At 40.9% G+C, this 18,645-nt stretch overlaps 2 protein-coding genes across 5 annotated transcripts; one reads left to right on the plus strand and one right to left on the minus strand.

Moving 5' to 3' along the window:
* Nucleotides 1-396: 396 nt before the first annotated feature.
* LOC108237174 (monocarboxylate transporter 7) lies at nt 397-6,458 on the minus strand. 3 transcript variants are annotated; one of them, XM_017418413.3, is made up of 6 exons: nt 6,321-6,458; nt 4,209-4,449; nt 3,338-3,481; nt 3,111-3,239; nt 2,097-3,002; nt 397-1,271 (listed from the first exon to the last, which is right to left on the minus strand). In XM_017418413.3, exons 2-6 carry the CDS (start codon nt 4,444-4,446, stop codon nt 1,036-1,038), a joined length of 1,653 nt encoding a protein of 550 aa, XP_017273902.1. In that variant the 5' UTR covers nt 4,447-4,449; nt 6,321-6,458; the 3' UTR covers nt 397-1,035. The 3 variants fall into 3 exon arrangements, with proteins under 3 accessions (XP_017273902.1, XP_017273903.1, XP_017273904.1); XM_017418414.3 differs by lacking the exon at nt 6,321-6,458 and adding an exon at nt 6,070-6,205; XM_017418415.3 differs by lacking the exon at nt 6,321-6,458 and having other exon boundaries at nt 3,338-3,440; nt 4,209-4,347.
* Nucleotides 6,407-18,631, plus strand: arsg (arylsulfatase G). 2 transcript variants are annotated; one of them, XM_017418416.3, is made up of 11 exons: nt 6,407-6,522; nt 7,923-8,165; nt 8,296-8,531; nt 11,585-11,699; nt 11,838-11,984; nt 13,551-13,750; nt 13,826-13,906; nt 14,052-14,160; nt 15,200-15,320; nt 15,401-15,491; nt 16,555-18,631. In XM_017418416.3, exons 2-11 carry the CDS (start codon nt 7,936-7,938, stop codon nt 16,863-16,865), a joined length of 1,641 nt encoding a protein of 546 aa, XP_017273905.1. In that variant the 5' UTR covers nt 6,407-6,522; nt 7,923-7,935; the 3' UTR covers nt 16,866-18,631. The 2 variants fall into 2 exon arrangements, with proteins under 2 accessions (XP_017273905.1, XP_017273906.1); XM_017418417.3 differs by having other exon boundaries at nt 6,413-6,548.
* The last annotated feature ends 14 nt before the right edge of the window (nt 18,632-18,645 follow it).

The raw sequence follows: 18,645 nt of genomic DNA on the forward strand, positions 1-18,645 counted from the left end.
AACTATTGGCATCAAACCTCCTTGTCAGTAAAATATCTCATGTACCAGTGGATAGATTTTGATGAAACTGTCAGAAAGTAGTCACTGGATGTACATCTAGTGAACAATTGATTAACCCTTGGAGTCGGTCCAATTCAACATGTTTCAAAATGGACAGATATTGAGCTAAGATGTGATGTGGTAGTAGCTGAGAGTCATGCACGGCACGCACTCTGAGCTCTAAAAGAACTCTGTTTAAAACTTGTTTGCTTCAAGTATTTGTTCAGGCTGAGTATCTCACAAATAAGCTTTCTGTTCTTTAAATGTTGATGTCATTTAGCGTGATTCGCACTGGATGGTTTGAAAAAATATGATCAGTCAATAGAAACAGACACAAAAAATTGTAGCACATAAGAGTTCAAATCAAATCATGGCTTTATTGTGATTTAACACATTTTCATTACAAAAATAGTTACACATTTGACATAATTTCCAAAATAAGAAGGCATTAAAAGTTTTGATTAAAAACAATGAGGTTCACTTACATGCTCCTGAGGTTTATGTTTTTCCTAAAGGTAGTGTTAGAGATTCTGTGCAGTGTATTGTTTTTGCAGCTTCATTTGCTTTATGGGTCTCTCAGCTATCATTATATTGATCATCAACGATAAGTTTCAGTGTTTGATCTTGTCTCCTTAACAGCACAGTAGCTCCTGCGTCCCTCACTGTGAACACACATTCATACGTCTCACGAGACGATCCATTCACTCAAGATAAAACCTTTCTTAGTTACAGATACAACGAAAACGTTCCTTTTTATTTTTGCAGCAGTAGTTCTAGCAGAAATACTTTGTTGGTATATCATGTAATTAAGGCACAATGTAAATGTTTGATCTTACAAATCTGCTGTTTGTTGTTAGATTCTGAGCACTAACTGTTGGTCCTTTTCTTTGCTGCAGCTCTTTGGGTCATACATATTACTTCACTTCTTACACTTATCAATACGATGGACCCTCCTGGACGTGTCCTCCTCAGCTGATTTCCAGTTTGTCTTCTGACTCAGCAGCTGCTTAGATCGTTAGTTCTGTTTTCTGATTTCTGCTCTCCGCTCTCTTCCTCCTTGTGTCCACCGTCCCTTTCACGTTGGTGCGCGGAACGTTTGACGCTTCCCCTCTGACAGAATAATCCCTTCTTAGCGGGTTTTACCAAACCCAGGAACATGGCGCTCAGTCCCATGCCAGCGCCGCAAGAGTAGAAGGCCGCGCCGTAGTTCTGGGTCACATCGACCAGCACGCCTGGAGGAAGGAGACAAAACGAATCGTAGCGCATGTGAAGGCAGTTTCACCATACTGTGAATTTGCAGTGACAAAATAAACAAAACAACAAACTGTGAACTATATGTAATTTAAAAACGTCTTATGGCATATGATTGAAAACACATTTCCTTTGATTTCTCTTTAATCTCTTAATCTGTTCTATCTTTTCTGTCTTTTCAGTTGACAGAACTACAGAGGCAAATGGACAGAAGCAGAAAATAACATTCAAGTGTAATTTTGAAATTTACACCGAATTTGGCCCACGTTTGAACTCAAAAGTGTTTCATTTTTGGGGGATTTAGATGCAAAATAAGGATAAATGTTTTAGCTACAAAAAGGGGTCAAAAGTTTAAAATTTTTATGATTTGTCCTGAAGGGGAAAAGAGGCATTTCAAGTTCCCAGAAGCCCCTGAATGCAGCATAAGCTTGGTTTGGAGGATGCACTGTTTTTATTTTCAGACTTAAGGACAACATGAAGGAGTAAACTTGGAAATCTTCCAATTCTTCCAAGAAGAGTAGTCAAATTTCAATTAAATATCAAATATTAGTGAGATTTTGTTTTATTTTCATATATTTGAGCATATATGTATAATTTTGACCTTGTGCGCATTAGAGAAAATCCACAACAAATTCAAACTTATGCACCCAGTTCTTATTTTTCAAAATCACTGAAGTTGTATGTTGTACAATCAGTCCACCCTGGAAAAAGAACAGTTCTAATAAATTATTAACAGTCAAAAGCTAATATGAGATCCATCCCTATGATGGCTGACATTAGCATGAATGACATGAAGACCGTCTTACCTCCAAGTGGAGGTCCAGCCAGTCCAGCAAAGCTGTGGATGAACACATAGACTCCAGCAGCTGAGGACATCCTCTCTATGCCCACCACATCATCCTCAGCCAGCATGGGGATGTGGGTGCACGCCATGGTCCCCATGAAGAACCCGTACAGTCCACAACACACAGCCAGGCCCCAAAACTCTGCCACCAAGGTGAATCCCACCAGATCAGCGGTCATGACGACAACACACGCCAGGAGCACCAGGAGCTTCCTCGTCCTGAACACCTTCCACGTCAGCACCCACCCTATGGCGAACCGGCCCAGGACTTCAGCCACGGCCATGGCGGAGAGCATGTAGGTGGCACGCTCTCGCTCCACACCCCGACTCACGCTCAGATCAATGATGTAGAGCGGAGGGGCGAAGAAGCCCAGAGTGGCGAACAGTCCGAACAGCGAGTAGAAGATAAAGCTGCACTCTCTGAGGATGGAGAAGTCGAGGAGGGGAGGATTCTTTGCAGATAGCTTCTTTTCTCCTGACTTAGTCTCTTCATCTTTCTCCACTTGCTTCTCTGCATCTGATTCTTTACACTCTTCCTTACTTTTTTCCAGACATTTGGACTCTGTGTATGACTTTACTTCTTTGTGCAACAAACCATTCTCCTCTGAGGGGCATTCGTCCTTATGTGCCTGAACACCTACGTCTGCAGTACTCACAGACCCTAGGTCTATGCTTTCTACATTCTCCTTTGTCCTGAGGACTTCCAGCTCTTTGGGAGACAATGTGTCAGTCTCTGTGCTGTGGGTCGCCTTAGGGTGGATGATGATAGGGCGAAGCAGCGCACCACAGATGATGATGATGCTTTGCAGAGCTCCAATCACTGCCATAGAGTGCCGCCAGCCAATAAGGTCTCTTAATGCCGAAAAGGCTAAAAGGCAAAGAGATATCCAGTAACATTAATGCATCTTGGTGTAAAAATATGTCACAAGACTTCTAAAGTTTTGGGCTTAAGATCTGTAGGAATTCCTGATCTTACCTGGAGCCAGGGCAAACATAGCAAAGGACTCGCCAGTGGAGGCCACAGCAGTGACCAGAGACCGCCGATGGGTAAAGTACTTGGAAAGGATGGTCACAGTGGGCAGGAAGGTCAGACAGTAGCCAAGGCCTGCACAGATGAAAATATACACATTTTTATATGTAGCTGGAAATAAAAAAAGTCTGGGGACTATTAAAAGTAGGGGTAACAGAAATAAAAACTGATACCTGTAACTAATCCATACGTGATGTATATTTGATTGAGGGAGCTTGTAAAGCTGGTCGCAATGGTGCCGGTGGAAATGAGCAATCCTCCAATCATGACAACGAACTGGAAGCCAAAACGGTTAGTTATCACCGAGGAGAGAGGACCTGTGGACGGACCGTTTGTTTATTGTAGATCAGGGGCGTCAAACTCAATGGCACTGGGGGCCAAACTAATCGAGGGTCAATTGCAAATCAATATTTACTGACTAAATAAATAACTTCACCTTGGTTTTCAGATGTATTCTGTCAAATCTTTCATTCGAAAATCCAAATGATTTTTTTCCAAGATATATTTTATACAATTTTAGAATAAAAATAGCTCGTTAATTAAAAGAAAACAAGTCCAAATTGAAAAAGTGCACACCAATAGCATCCATTCCTTATGCCTTCCTCTCTGTATCAGCTGGTTTTCATTTATTCCCTTACATTTTTTTTCACAATTCATCAAATCAGCTAAAGAAAAATTTCAATATAAATCAAATACTCAGCTACTAACGTGCTACTTTAAAATTACAAGCGAGTATGATAAAAAATTTAATGATTAATGTAGGTAGACTTTCTGTTGGTCTGATGGACATTAGCTTAAACCGGATGCCTGACATCGATTTTTGCTGCAAGATCATCTAAAAAGGGGTGAATTGGTTCTAATCGGACTTACACCATGTCAAAACCAAACAAATTAATTTAAACCTTACTACCTTACTTTCTTGGCTTCAAAATTGGCAAAATAAGAAACTAGTAAAGACTCAATCTGTTCCAGGTTTGCAGGACGCCTTGAAAACATTTGAAATGATCTGTAGTTTGAAACGAGGTGTCGCCGATGCGCACTCACCGTTGAAGGTCATGACAAACACGCAGATGGAAACAACCCACGAGACGCGACTGTTGGTCTCGTCGAACTCTTTCCTCATGTCCTCGAGGAAGATGCCGAAGCTCTTGATGATGCCATAGGTGAAGGTCTCCACGACGAAGAAAGCCACGGCCACCACCCAACCCCAGCCTCCGTTGGGGGCCTCTGCGTACACATTGGGCCCCAGGAAACGCAGCGCCTTAACTCCGCGCAGTGCCATGCCCTGAAGGAGACAGAAGAAGAGGCAGTTCAAGTCCAGGACCCTGCAGAGGGGTCGGAGTTTGACACTCAAGTTTTACGAGCTGTGGAGAAAACTACGTCAAACCCCCCCACTGAGCAGCTCCTCCTCTCATCACCGACAGGTTAGATTAGAGATAACAAAAAACCTTCTAGTTATATGTGTTCCTACTAGGTTTTTAGGCTTCTCTTTTAGCTGCCTGCCTTCTAAGTAAAGCCGTTTTGTACATTCTTATCAACCGATGTTCAGTGTTCAAACACTGTAACTGCTGAAGTCATGGATTACAAAGCGGAGATAAAAAGCAGTAGCTGAAGTCCAGCCTCTTTCTGGATAGCTGGACCTAATCAGTTATTAATGCATTTGGGGGGCAGAACTGGAGGAAATCAGATGTTTCCAGCAGCGTGTGCAATATTGGCCAAGTAGAACTGGAACACATTAACTGAGCTTTTGCTTTTTAACTCTAGTTCGCTTCAGAATGTGAAGTATTGATGACTCATGTTACACAACTTTGTTTTCGGCTTGTTTTTCTGTCTTCCAAGCAAGCAGGACAAAAACAAAACAAAACCACCCCCAAAAAACATGCTTCATTTTTTTCTTCACAACTATTATTTCCAAACTGCATGAAGTCTCCTTTGAGGCACACTATTGTAGGGCGATGATTTCTCATTTGTTGAAGATAATAAATATACCATTTCCAAGAGAAATCCTACGTGGCTCCACCTTTTAACAATTTAGTTTCAAAATCTGCACCTTGTTTTGTTTGACCTGAAGTATTTGAACCCTCTTATGTAACTTTCCCGACTTTAGTTAAATTTCACAACAGGAAGTGGTTTCCATAAGCACTGTTGGTATGTTAAGCATAATCACGAGTTTCTAGCTGACAATTTTACTATAATTTTATAGTATCTCAAAGTTATGAGCTAGTATCTCATAACTACGACTTAGCATCCTGTAATTCTCAGATAGAATCTGAGAATTATGAGGAACTACCTCAAAATGATCAACTATAATCTCATAATTATGCCGTGGCGTCCCACATTTAACAGATACTACCTCCTAATTATGAGGTACTTTCTCAAAAATTATAAGATAGTATGTCATAATTATCAGCTAATATCTCACAACTACTAGATACTATCTCAAAATCTTAAGCTAGTATCTTATGATTATGACTTAGCGTCCGTAATTAGCAGATAGTATCCCACAATTATGAGGAACCTTCTCAGAATTATCATTTAGTATCTCATAACTACTAGATACTATCTCAGAATTATCAGTTAGTATCTCATAGATACTATCAGAATTATCAGTTAGTATCTCATAAGTACTAGATACTATCTCAGAATTATCAGTTAGTATCTCATAATTATGACTTAGTATCCCATAACTATCAAATACTATGTCATAATTATGACTTTGCATCTTATAGTTATGAGATATTCTTATAATAGCAATCCATATTTTAGATACTCTCATAATTAGTATTAATTAGTAGTATTAGTGACGCATAAATATGAGATGCTAAGTCATAATGATGAGATATATATCGTCAGGTTGAAACTATCAGGACGTGTTTGTTTATAATAACAGGGAGGAGGTGTTGACCTGAAGCTGTACGCTCTGTCCTCGTGCGGATGACGCAATGTCCGCTGACCGGTGTCCTCGTGCTGCGGTTGTTTGTGACCACTAACCCTGCTCTCACTCATACAAGTTGTAAGTACCCGTGCTGGAGCATATTCTCAATTAGCCGAAATCGTTTCTTCTAAAAAAAAAAAAAGACACGTCAAGTGTTCAATGTAACCAAAACAGAAAACGGCAGTTTGCGAAACTACGTGTCTCTAGGTGTTTCGTCTCACCTGTGTGCAGCTAATTTCAGACAATAATCCCCTTTCTTCTTCTTCTTCTTCTTCTTCTTCTTCTTCTTCTTCTTTTTCCTGAACAGGGTGTCTCGCGCTGCATCCATGAACGGACAAACTGAACAGTGAGGTTACAAAGTCACAACATCCTCACGGGCACTTCGACCGCAAACACCGCTTGGACGCGCGCGCGGACACGCACGTGAGCGCAAGTACAGATATAGTGCGGTGTGTGCGCGCGCGCCACGAGCTCACATTTATATGAACAGGCGCGAGGAAGATCTGGTTGCAGCCAGTTCTAAGTCTGTAGGAACAGACGCGCACAGCCACCCCTCTAACTTTGCCTGTTCAGCTGTTACAGCTTGTTTTTGGTTGTTCAGTTTTAAATATGTGGGGAAAACTTTACTTCAAAGCCACAACAACACAATTTAGGCTCTTAATAGTCATATTTATTCAACATTTGGACTATCTACCATCATCCACAGGCTGTATCTATCCTCTACATGTTATTACACTCCAACAATAATCCACATTAATCAGTGTCTGACTACTTTTCCTAGTTTTTAAGACTTCCAAAATAATTTTCCCATGCGGGACCTGGAAGCAGGGTTATTGTCCTTTGTTCTGTCTGTATGGAGCTTCTTTAAATCCCCATACCAAAACTAGTCTAGCACGGTAAAAGCTTTTAAATACTGTAGCTTCTCCTGTACTGTAAAGTCCTGTCTTGTTTTGGTGATACGCCGTTTAATAATCAACCGCCAATGCTGACACTGCCTCAATATTTGACCCCTTTTTGACAGCGTCTGGGATGTACACGTTTCGCCTGGAGGATGCCCTCGCGTGTTCTCGTGTTGTGCAGAAATACAAGTTCATCAGGAAATATCAGCGCAATTAAAAAAAAAAAGAGAAAAGAATGACAAAGGTGAACTGGGATTACAGATAATGGATGTCGTTCGTATCCCAACACGCTCACGAGAAACAATCCATAAACAGATAAACAGCATTTCTTCTTACAGGATGTGAAAAACAGGGTCTAGACGTTCAGTTCCTCAAAGATGACTTTGACAGCAAAATGCTCAACAAATTTACTATCAATCATTCTCATTCGAACAAATCTCAGTGCCGTTGTCTTGCTGTCGTTAACTGACATTAGCGCAGCAGCAATAGGATGTGTTGTGTTACAGCTGACAGATAATTCTGTTTAAATTAATCTAAAACACAACACAATTCTGAACATCAGCACCTTGAGGATGATTTTCACACGTGTTGCTTTTGTTGACATTGATATTTTTTATTTAAACATTTTAATAGTCAAAGAAGTACTCAACCAAACAGAAATTTCTTTACTTTTGTGCTATGTTTCTAAAATATGAAGTTGGGATTTTGGTGTTACAGCAGATGAGCAGCAGTTTTCATTTATTCTAAAGTCATAGCAGTTCAAAGCTCACAGGACTCAGGGAATAACTCTGCATGTAACTTTAAGTTGTATTGAATTTGTAGTGCACAATCAAACTCTCAATGTGTTTATTTCCTATGTGTGGCGGGATTTGAATGCATGTGTGTGCGCTGAGCTTTGGGTCAAATCCGTGTCACCCCTTACAGATTTTAACCCACGATGGGGGAGGCCTTAAACCAGCTGCTCCTGTCAAAGGTGTTGCTATGTGGGCTGCTGCTTCACACAGTGTCCCAAAGAGGACTGGGAACTGGGGAGACGGTCGAAAAAAAGCCCAGCTTCATCATCATACTGGCAGATGATATAGGCTGGGGTGACCTGGACGTTAACCAACCAGAAAAGAAGACAAACAACACACCAAACCTTAACCTGATGGCCCAGCAAGGACTAAGGTAGGTCATTTATTGATTTAACACCTGCTGTGGTCCACAAAGTTTCATTACACGTCATCAAAGTAAAAACAATGTAAAAACTTATTCTCTAGATGAACTTGTGACATTTCCATAAATATTCTGCATCCAGACTGACGGACTTCCACTCCCCCGCGTCGACATGCTCTCCGTCCCGCGCTGCGATCCTGACAGGCCGGTATGGCCTCAGAAACGGCGTGATCCACAACTTCGGGGTGAATTCTGTGGCTGGCCTGCCTCTTTCTGAAATCACCTTGCCCCAGCTGTTGCAGCAGGCGGGTTATTACACTGCCATGATCGGAAAGTGGCATCTGGGGCACAACGGACCGTACAGTCCAACTAACAGAGGTAAAAAAAAAAAAGTAGGAGCTCAACGTTGTGATCGCTGCACTTACTCTCTACTGTGCTTGTTTGTTTGCCATGTTTGTTTGTCCTGTAACCCAGTCAGTATTGTCCTCTGCTCACTGGGCTCTTCACTGCAGTTTCTTAAATGTGCGAACAAACTGTCTGAAGGGGTTGAGGTTTGACACGAGCTGCTTGCTTCTGTCACTGTGGTTTATGCTGGTTTTTACAGCGTTATCGAAGGTATTTGTTTTGTTCTTGCTCTGCGTGAGACATTTGATTATTTTCTAAAACTTGCAGTTTATCTGTGCAGTCAAAAAGTAAAATTCTTGTAGATAAAGAATTAGAAGTGTATTTTTTCATCGCTTTTTTATTGCTTTGAATAGCTCTCATAGGCCCTCGTTTCAACCTTTTTATTTATTGGTGCTCTGTAAAGCAGTTATTCCTCTTTATGTTTCTTTTATTTCTTTTAAAATATTAACAAGGTTACATTATTACGGCACCTAGTAATGAGGGGTGAGTTTATAGAAATTGATGTATTGAAAGCAGAAAAAAACTGGGCAAATATAAGTGTTTGAGGGTACTTTAACAAGAGCCAAATTGTTGGGGTGGAGAGTTAAAGCTCACTGATGCATGTGTGAAGTGAAGGTGTGTTCCCTTCAACAGAGGAGCTACTGTAGCTCAAAATGATGAAAAAAGGTTAATGCACTTAGCTGTAAACCGGTCATGGTGCCATTTCTGTGTTTACCCCTAAACGCGTCTCCAGTTGGCATGTAATCATCAGCCGTAAACCATGGAGCAACTGTCACCGGGAACTTCATGTATGTGAATATTACTTTGACATATGCTGTTGCTGGCGAAGTACTCCTCTTTGTGAAAATGTTATCCCTGTATAACAGTGTCCTTTTTACTTTAGGAACACTAAAAAAAACGGTTCAAGAATGGTTTAAGGAACCCTCGAGGGTTATGGTGTTGACTTGTTCTACACATTTTCCACTTTTACAAACATTTGTTGGATATATAAGTCAAATTCTTGAAAACCACATGTTGCAACATAGACCTAAAGAATCTGCTTCTGATAAATTGAAGCCAAACGCAACAACACACCTTCAGAGGTTTATTGGAGTTCATGTCTTGAAGGATCAGGGCTGCTGTGGTGGCAAATAGGGGCCTAATCAATCTTAGGTGGGGATTTGTACTCTGATTGAAAATTACATATACATATATCAGGTAGGAGAAGGTTTGACCTAAAAAAAATTAGTGACCAGTTTGGCTTTCTTTTGGTTTCTTCAATATCATTTGGTAAACCTACAGAATAAACAAATCACCTAGTGTGACACTTTCAGGTAAATGGATGCATCTGTTAAATAAAATTAAAAACAAGTTTGTCCGCTTTTCTTACACAACACTGTCTGCTCAGTATTTTTCCATTTGAGTGCTACGTTCTGCCCCCCAACGGAGCACTTAGACTTTCTAAGCCCCTCCAGCCACATGAAGTTTCGGAGATCACTGGCCTCACTGCAGGAAAGAAACTAAACAGGGACACTAATCACAAACCTCCTCAAGCTGTGTTTTATGGGACAACACACTCGCAGCTGATGGAGCACAGTGACTCGTGACTCCACCCCCCCCCACACACACACACAGACTAGTATTATTCTCAAAAGAGATGCGCTGTGGGAGAAACCCTAAGGACATTGTCTGCTAGCTCAGGGTTAGAAGTAGAAACCATCCATCCATCCATTTTCTTTACCCGCTTCTCTGTTTTGGGTCACGGAGAGCTGGTGCCTGTCTCCAGCAGATACTGTGCGAGAGGCGGTGGACACCCTGGACAGGTCACAAGTCTATCAGAGGGACACACAGAGACACTGAGACAGACAACCATTCACGCTCTCACTCACACCTAGGGAAAACTTTAAGAGTTACCAATGAACCTAACATGCATGTATTTGGTATGTGGGAGGAAACCCGAAGAAAACCCACACTTGCACAGAGAGAACATTCAAACTCCACCCAGAAAGGCCCCGGGTCACGAAAGCAACTCTGCAGCTTTCTTGTTGTAAGGTGACAGCTCTAACCACTGCTGCACCCTTCCACCCAGAAGTAGAAGCCAAAAGTGTTAAGTTACTGCATTGCAGCGAGTGTTGATGAAGGAGTACAGAGAAGGTCAGAAGGAGTTGCACTGTGTCTTAGCAGATCTAGAGAAAAAAGTATGAGAGAGTGCCACAAGAGGAACTATAACTAAGTCAGGTGTGGTGGAGAAGTATGTGAGGATAGTGCAGAACATGTACAAGCACATCAAGCCAGTGGTAAGGTGTGTGTTAGGAGTAACAGACGGGTTCAATGTGGAGTTAAATCAGGGATCACCTCTGAGATCTGTTCTGTTTGCAGTGGTAATGGACAGGCTAAGAGATGAGGTCAGGCAGGAGTCCCCGAGGACTATGATGTTCGCAGACAGCATTGTGATCTGTGGTGAGAGTAGGGAGCAAGTGGAAGAGAGCCCGGAGAGGTGGAGTTATGCTCTGAAGAGAAGGAGAATGAAAGTAAGTAGAAGCAAGACGAAATGTAGGTGGAACAATGAAGCTGCAAGGAGGAGAGGTACTCCAGGCGGATGAGTTTAGGTACCCGAGGTCAACCATCCGAAGCAACAGAGAGGTGAAGAAGAGAGAGCAGGCAGGGTGGAGTGGATGGAGACAAGTGTCAGGGGTGGGTTAAGACATAAGAACAGCTGAGTAAAATGGAATGTTGATAAATTGGTAGAGAGATGCTATGATGTTTGGTTTGGTTTATGGATGTAATGCAGAGAGTTGGTGTGACAGAGGAGAATGCTGGGATAGGGTGAGATGGAACCAAATGATCCACTGTGACCACCGCTAAAGGGAGCAACCCAAAAAAGAAGAAATATATGATCATTTTGTTCTATAAAAACAGTAAGGAAAATCAGGGAAATTCTATCATCTGCAATCTTTCATTGCTTCATCACAAGACAACAGCCTTGTGTAATGTATTTATAGCTCAAAGCGTTATTGCATGAGATGTTTTTCTTGTATTTTGGATAGGTTTTGACTACTACTTAGGTATTCCCTACAGTAATGACATGGGCTGTACTGACACTCCAGGATATAACCTTCCCCCATGCGCCCCTTGTGTTTCAGCTGGACCTGAAGTGATCAGGTAGGGCTGTACGTAACGTAATTACCCCGACACGCATAGCGTCAGTGCACAACAATGTCACAGCTCAACGTTCACACGTGCAGATAAAAAAAAAAACCCAAGCTGTGTATTCATCCTCAAACCTTTCTTCCGCTCCAGACTTAGGAGGAGCGTACATGGAGGCTGTTACTCCGAGGTGGGCCTTCCTCTGGTTGAAAACAGCAGCATTGTGGAGCAGCCGCTTGACCTGTGGACACTAACAGAAAAGTACAAATCTGCCGCACTCAAGATTGTACACAGTGCAAGGTACAACACAGATGCAAACAAACACAAAGTGTGGAAAACAAAGAGTAGCTTACTGATCTCTGTGATAAATAATTTATACTACATAGAAATTTGGAATTTGACACGCCTATGTGTATATTGTCTCTAAAGTATTTAGAGAACTAACATGGATGTGCATTTGTTTGTATGCTTGTGATATAAATTGAGCAGATTTTTTTTGTTTTTAAAATGTGTTTACATTAAGTCACGGGTTTGCAACCTCTGCAATCAACAGAGACATTTTTATCATCACTCTTATGAAATAAATCTTTCTAAAAGCCACAAAACCTGCTTTAGTCTTGGGAAAAAGTTAACCCTGTTTAGGAAGTTTTATATACAGTTTATACATATATTCACTGTGTATTGAAGACTTTAGTTTGTTTTGCCTTGTGAAATGAAAGTGCTGCAAGAAAATGTTGACTTTTTTGAGTGTCAGTCTAAAAGAATAGAAGGAAACACTTCTAAAATGAGGAGAAATACTTTTTGTTTTTGTCTAGAAATAACCGGAAAATGAATGAAGTAAGAAACTCACTTTAAAGTAAATAAAGCAAATAGTTGCATTCAAGTGACTTAAAACAAGTTAGTAAAATTATGCCTGGTTATATTTTAGTGCCTTTCTGTTGTGAAAATCTGGTGCACATATTGCTCATTGCAAACTATGACACCAAACATATGAAGATTATCCTGACCTATATCAAATGGTACAGTTTACTTCAGTAGTTTTCTAGATATGTTGGTTTATAATTCAGAAATGTGGGTATGCACTCAATGTAAACAAAGCACACTGCATACTTTACTTAACAAATCTAAATACGAGTGAGTACCTTTAAACCAAACTGCTAAAACTATAATTTCTTACTGACATTTTAACCACAACCATACACTGGATCGTTTTCATATTATTTTTGATCATAGTTAAGAAGAGTTACTGCACAGGGGCTAAACAACACCTTGTCCAATAAAACAAAGTCCGGTGGAAGATGAGTTCTGCTGTATTTAGTTAGATTAAATTGGTTTGGAAAATAAATATATTCCGATACAAACAGCTACATTTGCTGCAAATTCCTTAAATCTTCAGAGGTTTTGTACAGCAGCTGTTCTGAACGCAGATCGTCTTGGTGTGTGTGTTTGGAGTTTAGGAGGAGGGTGGTGAACCCTGCTGTTTACAGCTGTTTGTAAAAAAAAAAAGTCAACATGCACAGACACACAGACACGCAACAGTGTGAGGTAATGTGACTGAGCACAGACGTTATCATATTATCAACAGTAAAGTTGGCTTTCATTCAAGAAGGTAACTGACTAGTCTTTTGTTCCAGCTGGAAAATTCACATTCCTTTAAAGAAAAGTGAAAAGTTAAATGGACCATCACACAGAGAGATTATTCTGGGTTAATATAACCATATGAAATGTTTCCATCATCGACATACGTACCAGTTTCTGCTGCTTTTGGTCATGCAGCCTTCCTGATGTGGTGATTTGGAGGATTTGCAGTTGTTTCCGAACGGCATCTCGCTAATTTCTGAAACCAGATCGTTTGATATTTTTCAGGGCTCGAGGACAGCCGTATCTGCTCTACGTGGCGTTAGCGCACATGCACGTCCCACTGGCCCCTCCGTTCTCTCCCGACACCCCCGCTGCTCGCAGTCCAAGTGACGGAGCGTACACTGCCAGTCTGCGGGACCTGGACGGTTTGATTGGAGCATTAAAAACCGCCTCAGATAACGACAACACTCTTATCTGGTTCACTGGTTAGTCAGCTGCATGATTTATCTCTCCTTTAACTGAATCCTATAATATGATAATCACACACGTTCACGTCTTAGGCGACAACGGTCCTTGGGAACAGAAGTGCCAGTATGCAGGAAGTGTGGGACCTTTTACGGGAAAGTGGCAGACAAATAAAGGTATAAAACACTTTTAAGTGAAAACCAGTTCATTTAAAAGCTTTAAAACTGGGATTGTTGTGTGACTCAGTGGGTGGAGACTTAGTACATTGTATTGTTTTGAAAGGCCTTATTTGAGAAGTGATGTTTTTTACCTGTGTGCTAGGTGGGGGTTCAGCTAAGCAGACCACCTGGGAGGGAGGTCACAGGGTGCCCACAGTGGTATATTGGCCTGGGAGGATCCCAGCAAACACCACCAGCTCAGCCCTGCTCAGGCATGCTCACTTTACTAAAACGCACATTCTAATTACTACAACATACAGACAAGAAGATAAACCAGGCTCCATAAAGAAAGATAAAGCAACATTTGTCAGATATTTTAGTGGGGCAAAGTTTTGTTTAAGTAAATCCGTGAAGGAAGGGATTTTTGAGGATTTACATACAACTTTAGAAAGGTTGTAGACCTTAATTGGCTTTTTAAGGCTCTGGCCTGCTACAAGTAGATAGTCAAATTTAGCAGAGAGGGATTCTAAACGAGTCCAAAGAAGTAAAAATGTCCCATTTGATCAGCAAAAACTCAGCGTCTGTCATACTGTAGGTTAATGTACATCTAAAAAAAAGCTTGGTGCAGTTTGCAAAGAAATTTACATAAAATGAAAAAAAAACGTGCAGGCTGGAGTCATCATAGGTATGTTTGTAGAAAAATGAAAATAAAAAAATCAAGATATTTCGAGCATGTTTCCAACTGTGAACCATTGAGGCGTGTTTGTACTCATGGGTTACACAGCACCCAGTGGCAGTGTGACAGAGAGGAGTTCGTTCATTTAAATATCTGTCTGTGAAGCAGCTGAAGATGATAACAGTCAGGGTAATTAGCCTAAACACTTAAAAAACGGATCATGTCAAGATATAACAGTTTTGCTATGTCTCTCAAAATGCCCTGACCTTAATGTGATAAAAAAAATAGGCCTATAGAGGATTTTCCACTCAAGAAGGCCCATGAATTTCATTAAAACTAGTAGGCTTTTAGAGATTAACAAATGTTGGAAGGCTACAAAACATTTACAAGCTATATGCAGCTACTAGGTGTTAAAATGTCTCGCTTTGGAAAATTGGATAATTCTTTACTCACTTGTCTGTTCGCAATTTCAAAACAAATTGAGTCAGAATCTTTTAAAGCACCTGCTGTTTTGCTTGCTGGCAGTACAAATGTGAATATAAATTATGGGATCACCCTGCATAAGAAAATCAAATACTGCTGAAGTGAAAGAAAAACCAGAGTCTTGTTTTTTTTTTCTTTTCCTCACATGGCAGTGGTATGGACATCTTCCCGACTGTTCTGTCCCTGGCCGGAGTGACTCCCCCCTCGGACAGACGCCTCGATGGCATCGATGCCACAAATGTTGTCCTGCAGCGCCAACACACCAGTCGTGACGTCCGAATATTTCTTAAATGTAATGTTTACGTTTCAGCTGGTGCATTAAGCTGAGGTCATCCTGGTTTTTTTTCTCGCAGTTTCTCTTCCACCCTAACAGCGGCGCTGCAGGGAGGTTTGGGGACCTGGAAGCGGTTCGAGCAGGAAAATACAAAGCTTTCTACATCACAGGTGCTGACCAAATACAAGTCGTTTAAAACACCTCTTCTTATCACTGTTATTGGCAAAACTAGCCTTCCAGCTTTGATGATGGTTTTTTTTTTTTTGTCTTTTAATACATAGCTTCTTGTTTTGCCCCTGTGGTGAAGTGTATGCACAATGTCATCACAGAGGCACTAACCGGTGGTATTTTCTTAAAGTGGAAATCAGATAGGCTGGAGCGAAATAAACCATGCCATTTTTTTTCAGATATAGTCCATATCCATATAAAATTAAAGATCTAGCATCCCTTGAAGGAATGAACATCACCCATCGCTTTTAATGCCAGAGCTTTGAACTAATATCATCTTATGTCGAGAAAAGGGACGCGGTCAAAGACGTTTTGGTAAAAGTCTGAAGATAACGTGTGCAATCTTCTGATATAGCAAGATCTTGGGCAACCTGTTAGTGCTCAGAGAACGTGCTGAGGATGTCTCTCAGCTACTACTACACCAAATTGTAGCTCAATATTTGCAAGTTTGACTGAGTTATAGCCGTTTTTGTGTTGACTAAGGCAGCCGTATCAACCATCTTGAATCAGCTTTACTTCAAAAAATAACGCAATGAGTAGCGCTCACAGTATATGTTGGTAATGACTCTCAAATATCAGATGACCACGCCAAATTCTAGTTTATTATCTGTAACGTTGACTGAGTTAAGGTCATGTTTGTGTTGGCTACGGTTGATAAGCTGCAGCAGCCATCTTGAATCAGACTGATTATAAAGTTTAATCAGTTGAATATGTACATCCAATGATTACTGTTTAGCGGTTCATAAGATATCTTGCTAAGAAACAAGGTTGACTTTTTGTGTTTGCAAAGGGTCTTAAATTGGGTTGACCCCAAAAGTCAATCAGGTGAAGATGTTTATCAAATGATTACTTTTTGAGAGGTTTATTTAAATCTGTCCAGTGGTTCAGGAGATATTTTGGTAACAGACGGACAAAAACATCATTTCCTGCCTTTTGTCTTTCGGTGCAGAGGGACACACAAACCCTGCTTCTCCAATTTTAGAGGGCGTGTGTTTCTCCTGACAGGTGGAGCAGAAGCATGTGGGGGTGGAAAAGGAGAGCAGCAGCTCCACGACCCGCTGCTGATATTCGATCTGGAGCGCGACGAGGCCGAGGAAACCCCCCTGCGGCTCGACACGCCCGAGTACGAGCTCGTCGCACGACGGGTCGCCCGCGAAAGGGAGGAGCTGCTATGGGACATTGCTACTGACAAGTCGGTATCCACAGCAGACTACAGCACAGATAAATCAGCGGCGCCCTGCTGTGATAAAACACAGGCTGTCTGTCGATGTTACACAGTGCCACGGGAGGACATAAAGACTCGCAGGAAACACTGATGGACAGACATGTGGAGACACATGTCTTATGGGTGCATGTGTTTGTGAGGTTCAACGTCCAGATGCAGCAGACGTGCAAACAAATACGCGGCTGAACTTTGGTCATTTATTTTTAGTGGTGTAACTCTTTGTATGATCAATAATTTGATTTTTTTTTAAAAATGTATAAATAAAGAGACATTGTTAAAAAAAATGCTTCCAGAGGTGGGAGCTTTTATGTTGGAAGACTCAAACCAGCCATCAGACATGTAAATAATACAAATGAAAAAAATCAAATGAGCCAGTTCAGGGGTTGCATCACTTTCAGGTTTAATGGGTCTCTGTTTCAATGTCCAGAACTGAACAGCTCGATCCAGTTTAAGGGTGTCCTAACGACGCCATCTTTTGGAAAATCGTGTGTAATTACCAGGTTATCGCTTACACAAGTACTCTATATAAATTTTATATATACACATTATACATACAGTACAAATCTTCAATATATAATTACACATGGTAAGTTTATGTGTTGTAATGAAAATACTTTGCAAAACAATGTGGAATACATTAATGTAAAAATAAGTATGCGTTACGTGTTGACATGTTCGGCATCACGTAAATAAAAAGGTCTTCAGAATCTCACAGAAATTCGACGACTTTAACTTTGTAAAGTGCAGCTCGTCGCCGTGTTTTCCAGCGTTCAGCCGCTGAGCGCTCCTCCTGACAAGAGTCGACTCTTCCAAATATATTATCTCAGGTTACGTTTGTGACTCCGGAGGTGTTTAGTCTCTTCTATTGCTACCATAATTAGTATCAAAGCTGCATCAGCAAGTAATATAATACATCTGTCATGTGTCAGGACTTAAATAGTGTTTTACTTTTAATTTCCCCTTCTTGAGTAAACTACTCCAGCTGAACGTGGAGGTTTGACACATTTAATGCCCATTGAGAAGTTCATGGATCTGATGCATGGAAAGACCCCGATGGTCAATCTTTAGATGCGTAGGCTGGATAGAAAACATGAACTGTGCTTCAGATTTTAGGTGTTGATCTGTATCAGGGATTCTTCCCCATTGTATTTGGCTTGAAGAGAGGCTGCTGAAATAAAATCAGGTCAGTTTTAAAACATCTTTCTTGAGAATCCGACCCCTTGAATGAAAGCAGCCGGACAAGTTTCTCTACCACTCGGGTATCGTCAGTCTCACTGTAATACTACTTAATCATATGGTTGTTCCCACTGTAATACTTACAGGTCATGCAGTGGCGTTTGGACATTTGTGAACCTTTTGGTATTTTTCTCTTATTTCTGCATAAACATAATCACATCTTTGGTGACCTAAAGGCAAACGGAGAGCTCAAAAAGATCCAATATTATTTATCTGTGTGTAGAAAAAGCGCAAGGATGAGCAGTTAATATTTAAAATTACTGTCCATCTACGGTGGACAGATGGGACCCTAACCCTAACCTTTGTTTGGAGAAAAAGAAAACAGGAGAAGGACCTTTTTATCTCTGGGAACCATGATGATAGAAGATGGTGTACGATCGCTGATGGAGACACTAATTTTGAATTATTTTGGCAAACTCTAAAGGGAACTGTAAGGGCATCTTTTCGTAAGTAGACGTTATTGTACCAAAAAATGCTATTTAAAAAAAAAAAACTGTTATTAAAAAGAGTAAAAACTGTTTTGAAATTGACAAGTAAAATACACAATCCGAATCTAACCTTATGGGGCTGTCCACATGGGACGATTTTTGTGAATATGCAAAAGGATTTTAGATTCTCAGCCTCGTGTCCTCACA

This window comes from Kryptolebias marmoratus, linkage group LG17, assembly GCF_001649575.2.
Source record: "Kryptolebias marmoratus isolate JLee-2015 linkage group LG17, ASM164957v2, whole genome shotgun sequence".
Lineage (NCBI taxonomy): Eukaryota > Metazoa > Chordata > Actinopteri > Cyprinodontiformes > Rivulidae > Kryptolebias > Kryptolebias marmoratus.